This window comes from Lactuca virosa, chromosome 1 (assembly GCF_052849685.1).
Source record: "Lactuca virosa cultivar CGN04683 chromosome 1, Lactuca_virosa_CGN04683_v6, whole genome shotgun sequence".
Lineage (NCBI taxonomy): Eukaryota > Viridiplantae > Streptophyta > Magnoliopsida > Asterales > Asteraceae > Lactuca > Lactuca virosa.
Window position 1 is genome coordinate 25002813 of NC_136426.1, and position 19869 is coordinate 25022681.

The 19869-nt window shown below is 38.5% G+C and overlaps 1 protein-coding gene across 2 annotated transcripts; it reads right to left on the reverse strand.

Moving 5' to 3' along the window:
- Positions 1-7754: 7754 nt before the first annotated feature.
- Positions 7755-18518, reverse strand: LOC145153830 (transcription regulator/ zinc ion binding protein). 2 transcript variants are annotated; one of them, XM_079075509.1, is made up of 5 exons: positions 18275-18518; positions 16947-17582; positions 16685-16783; positions 16232-16528; positions 7755-7911 (listed from the first exon to the last, which is right to left on the reverse strand). In XM_079075509.1, the coding sequence occupies exons 1-4, from the start codon at positions 18419-18421 to the stop codon at positions 16277-16279; spliced, it is 1134 nt and encodes a 377-aa protein (XP_078931635.1). In that variant the 5' UTR covers positions 18422-18518; the 3' UTR covers positions 7755-7911; positions 16232-16276. The 2 variants fall into 2 exon arrangements, with proteins under 2 accessions (XP_078931635.1, XP_078931626.1); XM_079075500.1 differs by lacking the exon at positions 7755-7911 and having other exon boundaries at positions 16168-16528.
- Positions 18519-19869: the final 1351 nt, after the last annotated feature.

A 19869-nucleotide genomic window follows, 5' to 3' on the forward strand; every position in this document is an offset into this window, starting at 1 on the left:
CGATCCGATCTTGAGTTCCAGGTGGGAGACTTCGTACTCCTGAAGGTATCTCCTTGGAAAGGAGTGATCCGATTCAGGAAGAGGGGCAAGCTGGGGCCCCGGTACATCGGTCCGTTCAGGGTGACCGCGAGGGTGGGCAGGGTAGCATATCGGTTGGAGCTACCTGCGGAGTTGAGCCAGATTCATGATACCTTCCACGTGTCTCAGTTGAGGAAGTGTATAGCCGATGAGTCGGCAGTGGTGCCACTGGAGGATATTCAGGTGGATGCGAGCCTGAATTATGCGGAGAGGCCAATCGCGATTCGGGATCGGAAGATCAAGGTTCTGAGGAACAAGGAGGTGTCACTGGTGCAGGTCCAGTGGCAACATCGGAAGGGGTCCGAGCTGACCTGGGAGCTGGAGTTGGAGATGCTGGAGCAGCATCCAGAGTTGTTTGCCGAGCAGGACTTCGAGGGCGAAGTCTGATTCTAGTGGGGGGGAATTATAACATCCGGATACCCAGGTATCTTATTTTAAGTATTTTGTTGAATTTTAGAAAGGGACTCGACGAGTAGGCGCTCAGACTCGCCGAGTGGAATCACGCTTCTGCCAGCCTGGATTTAATGAAGGGACTCGGCGAGTCCATGCGTGGACTCAGCGAGTCCTCGCTGTTAAATGAAGCCCTAATTTTCGGGGCTTGTGCCCTATTTAAAGGCCCTTATGGCCGTCATTTGAGGCCACCTTGTTCCAGAGAAACCCTAGAGAGAGTGAGGAAGGGTTGAGTGCAAGAAAGGGCTTATAATCTTCTTTTTGGGGTGATTTTTGCTAGAGAAAGAAGAGAGGATCCATCTAGAACGTGAAGGGAGCTTGGAATTGAGCTAATCATCTTGAGATATTGTCTCTGGAGGTATAATCCCTTCTATTTCGTATTGATATGATAGATTTCATGATTTTACGGTTTTTACCTCCCTTTTTTATAAGATCTAGTGAGTATGAGGTCCCTTTTGTGTTGATGATATCAGATCTGGACCTTGAGAGGTTCATAGAGTCACTACCTTCTAGCTTTTTGCAAGCAAATAAGCAATTGGAGACTAGGTTGCCATTTCTAGTGATATTTCTCCATTTGAGGCTTGATATGGGTTGCATGCACGTAAAGGTTGCACCTTTACGTGACTTTTGAATGTTAGAAGGATGGATCTACTGTTTGGTGAAGCAGATCTGACCTCAAGAGATCTTTTGAGAGTTTTCATGGGAGGAACTCGCCGAGTCCATAAGGGACTCGACGAGTCGAGTCGGGTTGCCCCGTGATTCGCGATCTGTAACGACCCGGGGAGTATAGGGTTGACTCAGTGAGTCAAGTGAGGACCAGGGACGAGGAGGCAGGCATGTACTCGCCGAGTCACTCTAGTGCACTCGGCGAGTCTGGTCAATGCTGACTGTTGACTTTTAGGGATTAGTCAGTGTTTGGACTTATGAGCCATTAGAGGGGCAGAATGGTCTTTTACCCTTCTTAGAGAACTTATAGAGAGAAGTTGGCCTAGCCTTTAGAAGTTGTATTAATTAGAGAATTTATTTATGTGATTAGGTGAAGGCTAGTGCAGTATTTCAGAGTTCGAGGTTTACCGAGTTACTCGAGGTGAGTCTTCTCACTATACTTTACCTAGGGTGGTAATTAGAGTTATTTGACAGAGTATTTTGTATGCTTTTGCATGATGTGATTTCTATGTGATTTATGCTATGTATGTTACAGAGTTTACAGAGTTAGGACCGGAAGGTCCACAGAGTTAGGGCCAGAGGGCCCACAGAGTTATGGGACTGGAGGGTCCCACTAAGACATATTGACCAGAGGGTCAAACAGAGTTATAGCCTCAAGTGGCTAATATGTGTTGTGTGTGGTATTTTGGGGAACTCACTAAGCATTTATGCTTACAATGTTTTGTGTTATGTGTTTCAGGTACCAGTGAGGATAGCGGGAAGGCGCCGGCATGATCAGTACACACTATTGGAGTTTTATATATTATGATCTTGGGATGTGTTTTTATGGATTTGATATGTGATACATTGGAATTCGAGAATATTTATGAATGAAATTATATTTTAAAAAGCGAAAAATTGTTTTGAAATTTACGGTGTTACAGTGTTCTTCATCTTCAGTTGGTGTGTGTTTTAGATCGAAGAAGAATTGAAGAGTCGCCATGCATCTGTGCGAACTTGATGGCGCTAATTAGGTCTCCATCGGCTGCTGCCGGCCTGCCCCTTATGTCTTCACATGGTTTTACTGGACTAACCAAATAGATGTGGCCCAATATACAATAATACTATAACAGGCTTTAAAAAATTGATGCCCCACTACAACTTGATGCCCTGGACCGTGGCCCAGCTCGCCCTGGGCTTGGGCCAGCACTGCATGAATCTCTATGTCCATGTTTTTGTTATTGTTTCCGTTAAAACATAAAATGTTATATTGTTTTTATGTATATTTATTTAATGTATTTACTATTGTATTTTCATCTAAAGTTTTATATAGACGGAACGAATAAGTTATAATTAAAAAATAATAAATGCCAAATATAAAGTGACTATATTTTATCATTCAAATAGATACGGTGAACTCATATTTTGTTATCGAGTTTAAATTTTAAAGACAGAGAGGAAAATGTGGGAGGGAAAAGAAATGAAAAGATTTCAAAGGAGAAAAAAAATTATCAATTTTGTTTTCAAGTAGCAAGAAAGGGAATGAGTTTTAGTGTCAAAAATGAGATTTTTATTGTTGTTTAGGTTTTGGCTTCAATTCAAGGTGCAAGGATAAAAAGACCCTTCTCCATTTAAATCCTTTCATTTCTTTTCCATTTCACTTCTAAAAAAACTCAAGAACAAGTTGTCAATGACTAGACGTAGTTAAAGTAAATGTAAATAACATACTAAACATTCTTTTAAATGATATTAACATTTGACCATAATTTTTGAAAATTAAAAGTTTCTATATTTTCAAGCTACTTCATATGTAAAGCAGTTTGGAAAAACAAAGAATATTTTTCGAAAATGTCAATATATTCAAAAGTATTGTGTTTGATTGGTATTCGAAAATGCATGTAATATTTCAAAATAACGATTTAGTTTGGAAATAATAACTTATTGTTAATAGTGTTGGAAAATACTAGGGGTGAGCATGGGCCGGATTGGATCGGTTTTGAGGTAAAACCGAATCCAAAACCGAATTGTCGGTTTTCAAAAAACTAGAACCCAACCCAAAACGAATGGGTTCGGTTTCTCAGTTTTACTAGATCGGTTTTGGGTTTAAACCCAAACTCATTCCAACCCTAACTTTGAGAAAATTGTTAACTTGGTGTTGCCTCATATTAGGTGATGTTTGTTTTTTCTGAAGCAAAATGTCTGCAGTCTGCGGACCACATCTGTAGACCTCTGCAGTAGAAGAGGTGGACCAAACGTCTGTAGTCTGAAAAAAGAAGACTGTTTGTTTTTTTAACATCTGCAGGCTACTAAAATAAACTGAAATCTAAATAAACTGATTTTTTTAAACTTTAATGTGATTTTTTAATATTTTTATGACTTTGTTATAAATAATTAACGAATGTAGATTTATGTATTATTGTATAAAAAATAAAAATAAAAATGGTATGAATTAACGTATATATTTGATAAAAACCAACAACTTTGATTGCAAAGTTATAACTAAACATTATAATTAGTGATCAAAGAATTTGATACATAAATTGATGGAAATAAACTTTGATTTTTTCAATTAAATTCATTAAAAACGTACCATAAATATTTTCTCGAGAAATTGACGATACTGTATTAAATAATGTTTTACAAAATTTGGCAAAAAATATAAGAATATATTATGATTTTTTTTTCATATTTATATAAACAACTTCAACGACTATTATTGTAATAAATCTTTATTTATAAATTTGTCAAAAATATCATGTTTGTATCGTCGAAAGTTTTTTTTTTTTAAGTTTTGTAATTTTTTTTTTTCAAATTGTTTATCATTAATAAAGTTGGAAAAAATATAAATTAAAAAAAACTTAAAAAAAATAAAGATATATACGTTTTTTTAGCCTAAAAGATGTCTGAAGATGTTAGAAGACTCTGGTCCACATCTGCGCCAAGAAGAGAGCACAAACATTTTTAGGTCTGCAGTCTTCAAAAAAACAAACAGTCTGTGAAGACTAATGTCTGCGTGGCGCAGACAGAAGAGGGCACATAGATCTGCAGAGAAAAAACAAACACTACCTTAAAGTTAAAGAGGACGTAAGTTCAATCTCACTTATATGGGATAAATTCAAAATTTAAAGAAATTATTTACAAGAAATGCGGTATAAGTTGCTGAAAAAAATACAGCAATTTTTGTCATAGGCGAGATTGGAGCCTAGGTGGGGTAGATGAAGCTTTAAGGGTCATAACCGTGGACTATGTTTCCAATTTGTTTATAAATCATAAATACATAAAATATAGATGTACTTACAAAATAATAAAAAAACGACGGAAGCATAACTCGAATACGGGACCTCTCTTAGACTAATGTTAATGCATGGAACGAGGTGAACTACAAGCATTTTGTGATATTTAATTTGCAATATATATATATATATATATATATATATATATATATATATATATATATATATATATATATATATATATATATATATATATATAGAGAGAGAGAGAGAGCTAGGTTTAAGTATTCTAAATAATTATTGTACGGATATCGTATGCTATGAGAATTACTAAGAGAATAAGTTGTTTAGCAATGCGAATACAAAAATAATAATAAGTGTATAATAACCTTATAGACGATTTAATTAGTGAGAATGTGTGTTAATGACAATAGTTATGTAAGATTGAACGTATTTATATTATCAAACAACATATTTTCTTTATCATTCTCATAGCATACGATATCCGCACAATAATTAGTTAGAATAGAATAACCTAAACCGATATATATATATATATATATATATATATATATATATATATATATATATATATATATATATATATATATAATCAGTGCGGTTCGGTTTCTTTCGGTTTTACCAAACCCAAAAACCGAACCAAACCAAACCAAAATTTTCTGTTTTTGAAAAATCAAAACCCAAACTGTCGGTTTATGCTTCGGTTTCGGTTTTTTGAAAAATCAAATAAAAGGCAAACTCTTAATTTTTTAGATTTAAAGTATTTGATAGCCTTTTAATTTTTTGCCTTTTAATTGTTCATGAATCTCTTAATTTTTAAAAGAAATAATTGTATGTGAATAAATAAATAAATAAACAAGAAAAGAGGAATGTGTTCAAGTATCCTAATTTTTCAACAAATGTTTTTTCATGTTTTCTTTCCATTTCACACGACCGTCTCCATTTTACTTTTCACTGTCCTCTCTGACCTCTTAAATATTATTCAAAGAATCAGAGCCTCTTTAAAGTTCAAACATTTTAAAAATTCAGATCGTGCCAAATAACATCTTATTGTTCCTACGGGGTGTTTACAATAAAAGAAAAACAAATGTGATTTGATTGAAACCAAGAAATGACCTATGCACAAAAAACAAGCCTACCAGCAAATTGTATATTGAAAGGACTAACATACATGATTGACCGTCAAGTCATAATGTCGACCAGGTTATAGATGAAAAACAAAACTCAATCACCCAGGTTTACATTGATCAATCGACCGACTATGCATGCGAGACAAAGCTCTTTGAACGTTGCAACGTCTCGTTATTAAGGTTAGAAGGTTTAGTTTCCAAAACAAATAGCATAGGGAATGATCAAGCTAATGGAGTCCCCAGATCATTCAACCAAAACCTGATGTTGTTGCGTGAACCAACAAATCTAAAGAAAGATCAACTAGATGGAGATTTTGATAGTTTGATAACCAAGCCCTAAACCCCCACCTTCATGTTGGTCGAACTCCCCGTGTCCAAACCACCATCAACCCCGTATAAAAGACTTGATAACCAATTTACATGATGTGTCTCTTTCTTGTCCGTTATCACCACCACAAGGCATTTCCCGATTAATACAAGGCTTTGCAATCTCAAACCACCAATTAATAACCCAATGTTTTTTGTGGTTAAACCATAAATAATTAATACATCTTGGGATGGTAGTCAACTTCGTAAAATCTAATTTCCAAACATTTTTATCATTTTATGTCAAAAATCTGATTTCGAAAAACAAACTCGTGGTCAAAAGTAGTTTTTTCAAAAATGGTGGTTATTATGTGAGACTTGATTCGCTTGTATGGTCAAATGTCGATATCCCAATAATTAAACTACTTTCACAGTTTTTCAAAGGAATAATGTTAAAAATAGTAAATCATTATTCATTCAAAAAGTATATTAATTAGGCCACTCGACATCTTATACGGCATTCTCGGCGAACACCGGGCCGAGGCTCTGCATGCCGAGCTCGGCTCGACAACTCGATGGAAACTTGCCGATGAGAGAGAAACGGTTTTTTTACCCATTAACTCACATTCCTTTTTTTTAATACATTCTTTTCAAAAATATAACCGCTTTTTTTTCAAAATTTCAAATTTTAAACTCTCAATCTTCAACTGTAAATATCATCATCCTTATTCATTCTTCACCTCATTCATTCTTCACCTCATTCAAATCTTCTTAATTCAATTCTCTTAACTTTCTTATTTTCCATCTTCTAAACGTCATCACTAAAAATCAGTGTTGTAAAACTCGCCGAGTTGGCCGATTACTCTTACGAGTACTCGTTACTCGGCCCCTTACCGAGGCGAGTTACAGAATCTCGAGTACTCCCCGATCGACTCCTTACTGAACCGGGCAATGTTGTAAGACTTGATCAACTCGGTGATTAATATGTATAATATACTTAATGATTTATTATTTAACACACACACACATGTGATTATACATATATATCTTAAATTTTCAGTAATTACTCACGAAGTGAGACCATTATGTGTTTTTCAGTTTTTGTGTAATCACATATATCTAATTTTGTTATATATTTCAATCAACTTATGATTTTAACTTATGATTTCGACATATATAATTTCCCTACAAATATTTCTACATGAATTACCAAATCCGAGTACTCGCTACTCGGTAGTCGGCCGAACAGGTACCGAGTAATGAGTTCTACAACCTTGCTAAAAATGGCCCGTGTTTGGTTTCCTGAAGAAGAGATTTTACTCACTCGTGCATGGATTGATGTAACAGAAGATCCAATCCACATTAACGACAATGCGCGTAATTTTTGGGGGAGATTCGCCGAAACATACAACAGTTAAGCCCCTGTTCCTCGAAGTAAAGAATGGAGACTGTAACACTCCGTTTGAAATTAAATAAAATCAATTAAATAAATAATAAACTCTAAATCTCGAGATGTAATTTTATTTTATAGCCAAATTAATAATATTTAGCGGGGTGTTGGATTCGGGGAGCCAAATGATATGATTTGGATTTTCGGGGGTTATAGCGTAACTCCGGGAATTATTTTGTAAAGATTTTCAGAAGTCAAGGGGTGTTTTTTAAATTATTGGACTTAAACTGAAAGGATTTTGGAATGTTAAGGGCCGAATGGTAAATTATGTACCTAAGTTGAAAAGAATTTGTCATGGAGGGGCTATATGGTAACCTATGGAGCTGAATCGAAAAGAATTGAGAGGAAGGGGTAGAATGTGTAACTATGAGGCAAGCTTTAAGAATGAGCGGGCATAATAAACCCGATACCCTCCCTACCTGTTGTTTAACATCCATAAAATTCGAGCCAATTTAAAACTTTTTAAATCATATAAAACCATTCAGTTATTACAATTTGTTTTCAAAATAGTTTAAACATCAGAGTTCCCAGAAATCATAATCATAAATTGAGGAAGTGTACGGTCACGCCTTCGCCTTCCCGCGGCCATCTGCTGAACCTGAAACAATAAACTGAAACTGTAAGCTTGAAGGCTTAGTGAGTTACCCCAAAATACCCATACTCACAACAATACACATATAATCATAAACAACATACTATGGGTCCAGTCAACCATAGGGTTGGAATACCCCAGGCCCTCAACCAACCGGTTGGAATGCCAACATACTATGGGTCCAATCATCCTATGGATGGAATACCCCAGGCCCACAACCAACAGGTTGGAATGCCCACATACTATGAGTCCAATCATCCTCGGGATGGAATACTCACGACCCACAATCAACAGGTTGGAATGCCCAGGTCTATTGGCTTTCTCACAAAGTAGATAAGCCTCAACCGCCAAACAAACATGTGCACGTATAACAGATAACAGTCTATAGACAGACAAACCGATCTAACAGATCATAATAGTATAACAACATCCTATCTACCAGGATATTGATCTAACGGATCATAGCGACATATAACATCCTGTCTACCAGGATACTGATCTAACGGTTCATAACAACATATTGTTGGATTAGGTGTCTAAGCTCATAACTATTTTGGTATGTACTTGACCTGATTGTGAGCATGGTCCTTTTGGGTTGCCTTCACCATAGCAACTGATATGATGAATTAAGGAGAAAAAAGGATTAATTATGATTTATTAATATATTATATGAATAATATATTAAAAGAGAAATTATATTGTTTAATTAATATCAGTCAAGAATTAATTCTGTGGCTAAAATAGATTAATTAAACTTGGGGGACTAATACTGTAATTATAAGATAATTGCATAAATGGGCTAATGGACTCCATAGAAGTTGGAGTGGACGAAATCTATGGGGAACCCCATTAGAATTCGTCCAAGGCTTCTAAGGAGGGAGTCCATGGGCTGCTTGGAGCTTAAGCAGTCAAATTAGGGTTTCCTTGTTTGATAACCCTAATAGCCTAACTATATAAGGAACCCCTAAGGCCCCAAAAACGTGGCTAAGGTGATCCCTGAGGGTTCTTGGACGTTTTTGTGCCTTCTCCTACTTCTCCTTGTTCATCTTGTTGCTCATGGTGTTTGTGACTCCATTAGAGGTGCAACATTTGAGGCACTAAGCTTTCAAAGGTCAAGATCAAGAGGAATTGAGATTGTTATTGCTACATAACAATCAAGGTAACATCTATACCCTTTTATTATAATAATATCGATTATTGTATGCTAGAATTAGGGTTTATGTTCTTTGGATGATTATTGCATGTTCTTTAGACAAACTAGATCCAAAAGCTTTAAGGTTTGCATGTACACCATAGGATTGATGTAGTGCTCATAACCCATCACATATATCATCTTATCTATCAGGATACCGATCTAACAGATCATAACAACATATAACATCCTATCTACCAGGATACCGATCTAACAGATCATAACAGCATATAACATCCTATCTACCAGGATACCGATCTAACAGATCATACTAGCATATCACATAATACTGTAACATCCGGATTTTCAGGGACATTATTGTGTATGTTAATCTTGAGATTTAAGGAGGGACTCGACGAGTTGAGGGACCAACTCGTCGAGTCGAGTCGGGTTTCTCCCGTGGATTTAATGAGTGGACTCGACGAGTCCGAGGAGAGGGACTCGCCGAGTAGGCGCTGATTAGAGAAACCCTAATTTCCGGGGTTTGGGACCTATTTAAAGGCACTTATAGCCTCACTTGCGGCCACCCTTTCCCTGGAAGAAAACCCTAAAGGTCATTTGAGCTAGAAAGTGAGAGAGAAGCTATCTTGGGATTTTTAGTGCATCATTTGAGAAGAAGAGAAGGAGATCAAGCAAGGATCAAGAGGGGGAAAGTTGGATCCAGTGATAGATCGTCCAGAGCTTATGAGGAAGGTAATAGTCTGCACCTTTCTCATTATTTTGGTTAGATCTCATGTGTTTGGAGTTCTAGGGCTTTTACCACCTTTGGTTTGGGACTTTGAGTAAAATGGATTAGCTAGAAGCCTAGTCCTCAGATATGGACCTTGTGAGGTCCCTAGAGTCCAAAGGTCCCAACTTTATTCATCCAAATGAGGGTTGTTGTGCTTAACACCTTAAGAAGGGCTTGTTTTGGCATTTTGAGGCATTTATGCCATGTATGAACGTAAAGGTCGAGACTTTATGTGTCTTTGGTGTATTAAAGGGCTAGATCTAGGGTTTGGAATGAGAGATCTGACTTTGGACGTCTGAATGAGGAATCAGACCGAGGGGACTCGCCGAGTCCATGAGTTGACTCGACGAGTCAGTGAGGGTTTGTCCCGATGAGCTTGAGCATGCGATAGCTCGACGAGTTGGGGGTCAACTCGACGAGCTGAGCTGGACTGTCACGAGATTTCTGAGGAAAGTAAGTGGACTCGACGAGTCGCAGGAGTGCACTCGACGAGTCGGGTCAAACTTGGACTGTTGACTCGAGTTTGACTTCTGTTGACTTTGGGGTTTTGGTCAACATATGTGATAGAGACCTTGGAAGGGTAAAATGGTCTTTTAACCACTTTAAAGAGTTAGAAAGAGAAAGAACCGCCTTCGATTATCTGAGTCGTGAAAAGAGTATTAATAAGATATATTCATCCTTTGTGTTAGGAGGAGGCTAGTTCGAGATCCGAGCGCGAGGTTATTTGCTCACCTGCTAGCCGAGGTGAGTCTTCTCACTATATATTACCTAGAGTGGTAACTATGTGCAGACCGGAGGGTCTTATGTGTTATGTCTATGTTTGAGTTTATGTGCATTATGATATATGTATGTTATGTGTAATATAGACCGGACCAGAGGGTCTAACGACTTACGAGGCCAGAGGGTCCTCGAGTAGACCGAACCGGAGGGTCCAACGAAGTAGACCGGACCGGAGGGTCCAACGAGCTAGACCGGACTGGAGGGTCCAACGAGCTACGGGACTGGAGGGTCCCGCTGAGACACATTGACCGGAGGGTCATACCGAGTTATAGCCTCGAGTGGCTATGTGCTGTATGTGGTATTTTGGGGAACTCACTAAGCTTTGTGCTTACCGTGTTATGTGTTATGTGTTTCAGGTTTTCTCAGGATCGCGGGACGGCACCGGCTTGATTGTACACACCAGAGAAAGAGTTATGTTTTGAGGATCCTGGATTATTAATGGAGTTGTGCTTTGTAATTTGAATAAACGAGATTTCTATACAATATGTTATGAAAAGTATGCGATTTTAAAATGAAAAATCTGTTTGAAAAATTACGGTGTTACAAATACTATCCTATAACCAGGACACCGACCTAACCAGGTCACTAACCATAAACATAACATCATCCTAACTACCAGGATGCAAACCAAATAACATATCATGCCATAACCGGATACAATCCATAAAGGGCCGACCTTGGTGCCTTAGACCGTGTTGATATAGTGAGGATAACTCACCTCGCACTGCCGATCTGAACCGAAGAATCGAACTCCTGAATCGCTGCCTCACCAAAATCCCGAACAGCTGATCTCTCGACTCCCAAAGCTATCAATACCAAAATATCACTTAGTTCAAACAATAATCCTCCTTAGGGTAAAATGACCATTTTACCCCTAGTCCAAATTGGTCCATATCTAAGGCTCAAAATCATAATATAAAAAGCCCAACACTAGATGGTCTTCCCAAACCCACTAGTGGCCCACTAATGGCCCAATTTGCTAAATTGGGCCCAATCCCTCTTATAGGCCTTACCCTAAGCCCAAACATCTTCTTGGCCCACAATATCTGACTCTCGATGGCCCACTAAGGCCCAAGGACCAAAATTCCCTTGTATGGCCCAAACCGAGGCCTAAAATCTATAAGGCCCATAACTGATGAGTACACTGGGCATACTCTTATGTACGCTAAGCGTACTAGCCAAATGGTGTGTACGCTGGGCGTACCTGCTTGTACGCTCAACGTACTCCCCTGATAAGTCATTTTCCCATTAAGTGCTTAATACTCAGATTCAGAAGCTACAATCACAGATCCAAGTCCTTTCCAACATCTTAATCCATAAAGTCACTGACTTTGTGACTTTACTTGTCCCAACCAAGCCCAAACTTCAAAAATGATGTATTACTTCCATGAAGATGGTCTTAACTCTTGCATGAATCCATTAAGACCATCAAGGTAGCAACTTTCTGCCTTAGGGACTCATTTTGCACCAAGGATGACAACCCTTGGCCTGGAAATCGGATTTGGGCTATAAAGCTTCCACCTTTGGACCAAAATTACATCAAAACTAAACCTTACTAGATCTAAGCACTCTTAGGTAAAGTTATGAACTTTATACCTCTAAGGAGTTCCATATGATGATGCTATTCCAGATCTATGAGCTCCAACTTCCCAAGTTCTTCCTTGCCAACTTCTTCTTTTCCCTTTCCAAGCTCACACCACCAAAATGAGCCTCTCAAGGTCAAGATCACCCAAAGATGAAAGGATGAGACGTTTTAGGGTTTCTCTGAGGTTGGGGTGGCTGATAAGGAGGCTAGGGTTTGAGCCATAAAGTTCTTTATATAGTTGTTAGCCCCAAAATTAGGGTTTAGGGTCTCTGGGAGTACGCTGGGCGTACTCCTCCTACACCCGCGATCATTTAAACTTCTACGCTGGGCGTACCCCAGCCTACGCTGGGCGTACTCGCCCAGTGTCAACTTTTCATGCTTGGTCCTTTCTTGCCACTTCCTTCTAACTCAAAGGCCAAAAGTGACATAATTCAAATCCGAGGGATGAATATGAAGCTACTTGAAAAATGGGATGTTACATGTTGGAAGCATGCGACTCAAGAAACCCTAACCCTAATAAGCTTCTCCAGCCGCCAACCTCATTCCCTCACTCTCAGCCGTCACCGTCGCTGTCGGAGCCGTGAACCACCGAGTCAAATTCCACTATTGTCGGCCGTTAGCGCCACTGTTGTCGCTGTCTTGTGCCGTTGCTGCTCCGCTGCCAACAAAGCTGTGAACCGCAAGGACCGTCATATTCTTCTTCTTCTTCATCATCTTCTTCTTCTTCTTCTTCTGCTGTTGTGGTCATTCACAATGGCACTTTTTCCTGGATTTTCGGTGCTACACCACAGCCACGTCCGCCGCCGCCCACACGGTTCTTCTCTGCTGCTCCGGTCAACAATCACTCCGAGGAAGGCTGCTGCGCACACCTTAGCTTGGGGTTGCAAGTATGTGTGTGTATTTTTGGTGTTGCTGTACGTTGAGGGGGGGTGCTCGTTGGCTAGAAAACCGAGAACAACCACCATGACAGCCAACCATGGTGGCTGTCGCCTTCTGCCGCCACCAACCGCCGTGTTGTGTGGTTGTGCACATGAGTTGTTGTGTGTGTGCGTGTGTATATTGTGTGTCTGTTTATTTCGGGGATGTTATGTTGTATAATCGGATTTTGGCCGGAATAATCAAGAAATTGCCACCACCACCACCACCGTGAGGTGATGGCTGTCGCCTTCTGCTGCCACCAGCCGTTGTGTTGGTGACGGTGTGCATTTGTGTATGACTGGATGCTTAGACATGATTTGGACTAGAATCATAACCACCACCACGAGGTGGTGGCCGCCGTCGAGCCGCCGTTGACCACCACTACCCGAGGTGGTAGTGGGTGGTGCCCGACTTAGCTAACCCTAATTGACCTAGTGAAACCCTAATTTGACCCAAAACTTCACAAATGGATTAATTGGAATGCTATTGGGTTGGAAACCCTAATTAGGGTTTGGAAAACCCTAATTTTGGAAATGTGAGATTTGGAATTGTCAGGACCCGCATTTGGACTGTTAGATTGGAATTTTTAATTATGTCCGACTAAATCGTATGAATGGCCTAGTAGATTGATAGACTTAATGGATTAAGTCCTTAATGGGTTAAGTAAGAAACATTTAACCCTAATCGTCATTTTATGTGGAAAACCCTAATTGGGTTTAGGTTCTTGTTGGGCCATTTATTGGACTAAGCTACTGTGGGCCTTTGTGGGCCAATTGGGAACATATTTATGGACTAAGGAAATTATTGGGCTTTAGGATAAGGCCCATTGGAAAGGTTTGGGCCCAATTTGGAAAATTAGGCCATAAGTGGGCCATAATTGGGCCTTGATGATTATGAGATATTGGACCATCGGAATGCCAATTGTTTGGACTAAAATAGATAGTTGGGCCTCACTATAAGTCCATGTAGAGGTTTGGGCCCAATTTGGAAAATTGGGCCATATGTTGGGCCTTGGTTCATTGATTAGTTTTTGGGCCTTCAGAGCGTATGTTTGGACCTTGGTTTTGGATTAACTTAGGTTAAGGGTAAAATAGTCTTTTTACCCCAAGCATTGACTTATGGTTATGTATTGGAACCCAATTATTAATTGGGTGTTGTTTTGATGTCGACAGTTCGGGAATCTGTCAACCGGTAGCTAGAGTTTTACCTGCTGGACTTCAGCAGTGTGAGGTGAGTCTCCCCATCATACCAATTGGTCGAAGGCACCAAGGCCGACCCATTTATTTAGTTGTGATGATTATTGTGAATGTGCTATCGATACCTTATGTATTTATGTGAAGATCATGTGGGGGTTCCCATGGCAATTAGTTATATGTGGTATGCTAGTTGATTGTGTGGTATTTGGTATGTTAGTTGTCTTTGTGATACTTGCATGGAAGACCCCGGGGGGTTCCTGAGGCAATTGGATATAAGGCCATGTGGGGGTTCCCATGACATTCCAGGCTAAGACCATGTGGGGGTTCCCATGGCAGTGAGCCAAGACCATGTGGGGGTTCCCATGACATCCGGTGTAAGACCATGGAGGGTTTCCATGACACCTTTATATGTTATATGTATGGCTTATAGGGTTTGTATATGTGTACTGTTAATTGATTATGTGTTATGTTGGTATGACATTTGTACGGAAGACCCCGGGGGGTTCCCATGACAATAGATTAAGACCATGCGGGGGTTCCCATGGCAGTGGGCTAAGACCACGTGGGGGTTCCAGTGACACCCGGTGTAAGACCGTGGAGAGTTTCCATGGCATCCCTATATGTTTATGGGTATGACTTATGTGATTGATATGGTTTATGTAGCTGTTATAGCTAATATGGATTATGTGGTTATGTGGATTGTGTGGGGTATGCTCTAGGGGACTCACTAAGCTTCGTGCTTACAGTTTTGTTTATTGTTTCAGGTATCATTGTTTTGGAAAGGAAGGGCTCAGCTTGATCGCAGCGCACACACCCGTGTTTTCCGCATTATGTGATTTTGGGATCAACTCTGATAAATGTTTTTAATTAACATTGTTTTGGAATACTTGGATTTAAAGATATATGTGTTTTGACTATAATAAAAATGAAATTTTTACCCTTGATTTTTTGGTCGTTACAGAGACATGCAAATGCACTTGCAAACTCATTTTAACAATGTGTTTCGTAGAGTGATGCATGAAGCCGAAAATGACGAACATGAAAATACTTTGCTAGCGAATGTCTTCACACTTACCATATTGAAGCTAACAAACATTTTCGTCTTGTTGAGTTTTGACAAATTGTGAGACACTCCCTAAAATTTACTCAAATTTAAACTAGTCGTCTTTTAATTTAAGTTTTTTTTTTCTCATGTGTTATGTTTTTTAAGTTTAAGTGTGTATTATTTTAATTTCAAATGTGTTGTCTTTTAAGTGTAAATGTGCTTTTTTTTGAAGTTAATGAAATTTTAGGTTTTTAAAAAAATATAGTATGTTTGAAATGTTTAGTTTTTTAAATTAATTATTATTTTTTTTAAAATAACATGACAAGTGTGGCAACTCATGGCAAAATGACAAAAAAATACAAGGAGTGTGGCAAAGCTGATATGATGCCTACGTGGACCCTAACACCACTCTCACCGACCTTAAAAGCAATAACCACTAAGAATGGTTAACTATTTGCAAAACATATCAAGTATCGCTTGCGTAGGGCTGATGTATTTTGTTGATATAACATTTGCAAAATATACTTAACAAAATAGTTTAGTATTTGTTAGTAACTTTACCGTCATCAAACATTTGAGTAACAAGTGGGATTTAGGCTATGCTCAAAGACAGAGATGTGCAAAGTTCTCAAAAGGATTTAAAAAATAAAAATAAAAATAATGGTCCAAAATGAGACAATTCAGCAGATACATAGTTATTTAATAACTTTTTTTTTTGTTGAGTTGGTATTAAAGAGATTTAGCTTTTCATTAAAAAAATCGCCAATTAGATTAAAAGATATGATGAATATTATATGTAACACTAACACCCCCATCTTAGTTTGTCAAAAATCTTCTCTTCTTAAAAGTGCATAAGTGTTTATAAACATCAGATTTTTACCTCCATCTTAAAAGTTGCTAATATCCACCAAATGGTGATGGTGTTTTAGTTCTCACTAGTATCATGTTGCACTCTCCCACTAATTTCCAAGCACAAGCCAGTAGATACACCTTTTTTCACATGACTGTTCTTGGTCTTCACCTCGGGCTTTTTCTTTCTGTTGCCCGGGTCGATAAAAACCGGTTGTATTTCAAGTGTCGGATTGGGCTTGATGCGGTTCACTTCTCGTTCATTAACAGGTTGTAGCATGATACTCTTCTGAAACTGTTCAGACGCTTCGTCTTCATTCAGAAGAACCTACAATGAAATTCCAAAACTTTAACAATATTGAACAACAAGTGGTACTGCGTTTGGCATGTATCAGACTGGGACCTCGATAGCATGTTAATTCCAAAAGTTTAACAAGGAAAGAAGAGCAATGCAAAAAAGCAATAACAACGGTAAAGAAGTTACCTTACGCCCAACTAAGTCAAACGATATGACAACCTTGCTGCGATTAACTCGTTCAGCTTCCTCTATCTCCTCTTTTTTCTTCCTCAAAAGCTCCTTTTCCTGTGTCCAACAAGAGTTAAAAGTTTAGACAACCACATATCAGAAATCCTGACATGACATGACATGACATAACATAATAGGTTGTACTGTCTTCAATGCACAACAAACACAGTACAACCTCTTATGTCATGTCTGGTCTGACAAATGTGACCTAACATGATACCTCCATTGACAACCAACTATTCCCTTCAATCTCATAGTAGTCACTCTGATCATCTATAACCGTTGTACGAGCAGCAGCGTTGCGGTCATAATCAACAAGTCTTTTTGCATAAGCTTCAGCTGCCACCTCAGCATCCGACAAGGGAACGGTTTCTTCCTCTAAGCCAGCATACGTGCTTCCTTCTCTTAAAACAAGGGCCCCACAAAAACTACAAGGTCCCTCTCCTTCCTGTTCACACACAATCTTCCCACAAGACAAACAATTACTAACCAATCTGTGTCTACGGGCTTGACATGAGCATGGTTTCCCCTGCTGAAATATGATCGAACCCTTAGAAGCTTCAGCAAGAGATATGACTTTCCCAGTTTTTTTCTTCTTTGACTTGCTTTGACTTCCCGTTTGTTGGTTTTGTGGTTGTGTGATCTGAGCTGTGACATGCTTGGAAGTGGAGGGTGGAGTCTCTTTTGGAGGTTTTACTGGTTTTTTAGACATGACAACGGTTTCTTTTGATGGTGGTTTGACATACTCACGGAATTGGGTGGTTGGATGATCTGGCGGGGTGGTGGTCTCTATATAACCTCTTCGTTTCAGGTATTCATTAATCACGGGTCGACCAGCTTCCTCACCAACTATATTCTGTATATGTATATGACAACAAGAAAACAACAAAATATGTTAAAGTTTTGTGCAATTACATTTGATTCCTAACACTTTCTCCCTACATCTAGTAAACTGATGAGCCATAACATATCTTTGTTTAACCTCATATAAATGGCACTTGCAAAATGAATATGGTAATATAGTAAAAACACATAGTTGTGCTTATAGAGAGCAAGATGCATTTCATGTTGAAATTTTCAAAAGCTAAACACTGATCTAACATTCTACTTTTGTTACTCTAGAAATCAAATGAAAGATAATGCCCAATACATATCTATCAAAATTCTAAGCATACTTAGGGTAAATGCCGCGCTGTAGCTATGCTACTGTGTATTCTCACAATCAACAAGATGATCTAACAATATTATTAGATTGTCAGTAAACATCTACAATATTCCCAATTGAACCAATAAGTTGATTTTCAGATGATCAATATAGCGTTTTGACTCATAGCAATGCATAAACTCGATAAAATCCAACGGATTGCCTCAAATAAACTCAACCATCAAGTTGCCTTTTGCATCAATTGATTCAGCAAAACGATATGCAAAACCCTACTAGTTAACTAAACCAAAAGATGAAAGTCTATAATAAATAGCATGATGATGAATTAAATTCGTAAGGAAGATAAACTAGAATAAGTAGTGATATGGAATATGAGCAATTACATCGAGGTACTCCTTAGCGTCAACAGGAGGAGCAAGGTCACAGTAGGAGACTAGCCCTGAGATGAGATCTCCATCTAATTCCAAACCGTCTGTCTTCCGGCAAAGATCTAGTAACGCCTTCTCCAACCACTGTCCTGCCGTCTCCATTCTCTCTACACCGTACAGAGTCTCCGGTGGTCTTGCTGCTGATCGAGAGAGATGTGAGGCAATTGAACCAAAAGAGGAGTTGCTACGCCTACAAGCCTACAACTCCTAAGCACAATTTTAGGGTTCATGCAAATAAGTCCACTTACTTTGTCATATTAACGGATTTGATCCTCCATTTTCGAAATTGATCAAATTCAATCGTGCTTGATTAGTTGGTTACATATGCAAAACATAATTGTATTGTTTTTCGACCCAAAATAACATAATCATTAATCAAAGACAAAAATACATAAATGGTCAATGTGTTCGGCTAAACATACCATATTTGGTACTTATGAAGATTTTCAAGTATAGATGGTCGTTAAGTTTGAAAACTCTTTCTAAAAATAGTCTTTATGGTTAACACTGTTAAAAATAACGAGTTAAGTTTTTAAGAAATATCCAAATTATCCTTTTTTACTTTTTTTTATAGTGGTTTTGGAAGGATGGAGGTACAAGGAGAGAGATACATATCGAGAGAGAAGGTTGGGGCCCATTTTCTTTAATTATTAACTATTTACAAAAAGAAAAATATATATAAAAAGGGTAATTTGGACATTTCATAAAAAGTTAACACATTATTTTTAAGAGTGTTAGCAATAAGGACCATTCTCACAAGAGTTTTCAAAGTTAATAATCATTTTATTTTTGGAATGATAACACACTCTCTAACATATTCATAAAAATACTCTTTAAATCCACACATGTCCTAAATGAGAGTTGAACCATTGACCTCTCAGATTTGTGGAAATGGCTCGACATAGTGTTCGGCAAAGGGGTGGCAAACTTGACATCCCCCCCCCCCCCCCGGGTGGTATGCCAAGTTGGCTAAGCTCAAACAATACACTACTGCTGAAGAGAAATATTGAGAGGAGAGATAAAGTTCACATGATGTATTTTTTTATGCAAGATGTACAAACACACATGCAAAAATATGTTTATTATTCTCCAAGTCATGCACAATGTTAACAACCTACCTAAATGGCATGGCATGACATGCATATTGTGTGGCAAAAATATTATGGTAGTGAGGTGGATGCCAAAAAACTAAGGTGACATGGTAACAAATATGACACCACTCCCTCAAGCTTAGAGAGAGAACATTTCACCATAACGATTGACCAAAAGCCTATTTGTACTTAATAATCATTTATGCAAGATATATTTATGTATAAAGACCAAATGTGGTATCGTTTTGACAACCACACTAAGGCCAAAGGTAGTGATTTTGAGCTCACCAAGCTCCACCTCAGCCAAACAACATCCACCTCATTTGATGTGAGAAGTGTCGAGGCCACTGCTATGACAATAGAGTGGGGAAAAGAGAGGGAGAAGCATCATGGGATAAAAGAAGGAGGAGAGAGACTCGACGAATGACTTTTAAGTTGGATTGTTGAGCTCGACATGCT

What these genes read in the sequence shown, in the direction of transcription:
- LOC145153830 (XM_079075509.1), bottom strand. Translation starts at nt 18,421, where the DNA reads ATGGAGACGGCAGGACAGTGGTTGGAGAAGGCGTTACTAGATCTTTGC. An exon ending in ACGCTAAGGAGTACCTCGAT is followed by an intron (nt 17,583 to 18,274) that starts GTAATTGCTCAT and finishes ATACATATACAG; the next exon opens with AATATAGTTGGTGAGGAAGC. An exon ending in ATAGTTGGTTGTCAATGGAG is followed by an intron (nt 16,784 to 16,946) that starts GTATCATGTTAG and finishes TGTTGGACACAG; the next exon opens with GAAAAGGAGCTTTTGAGGAA.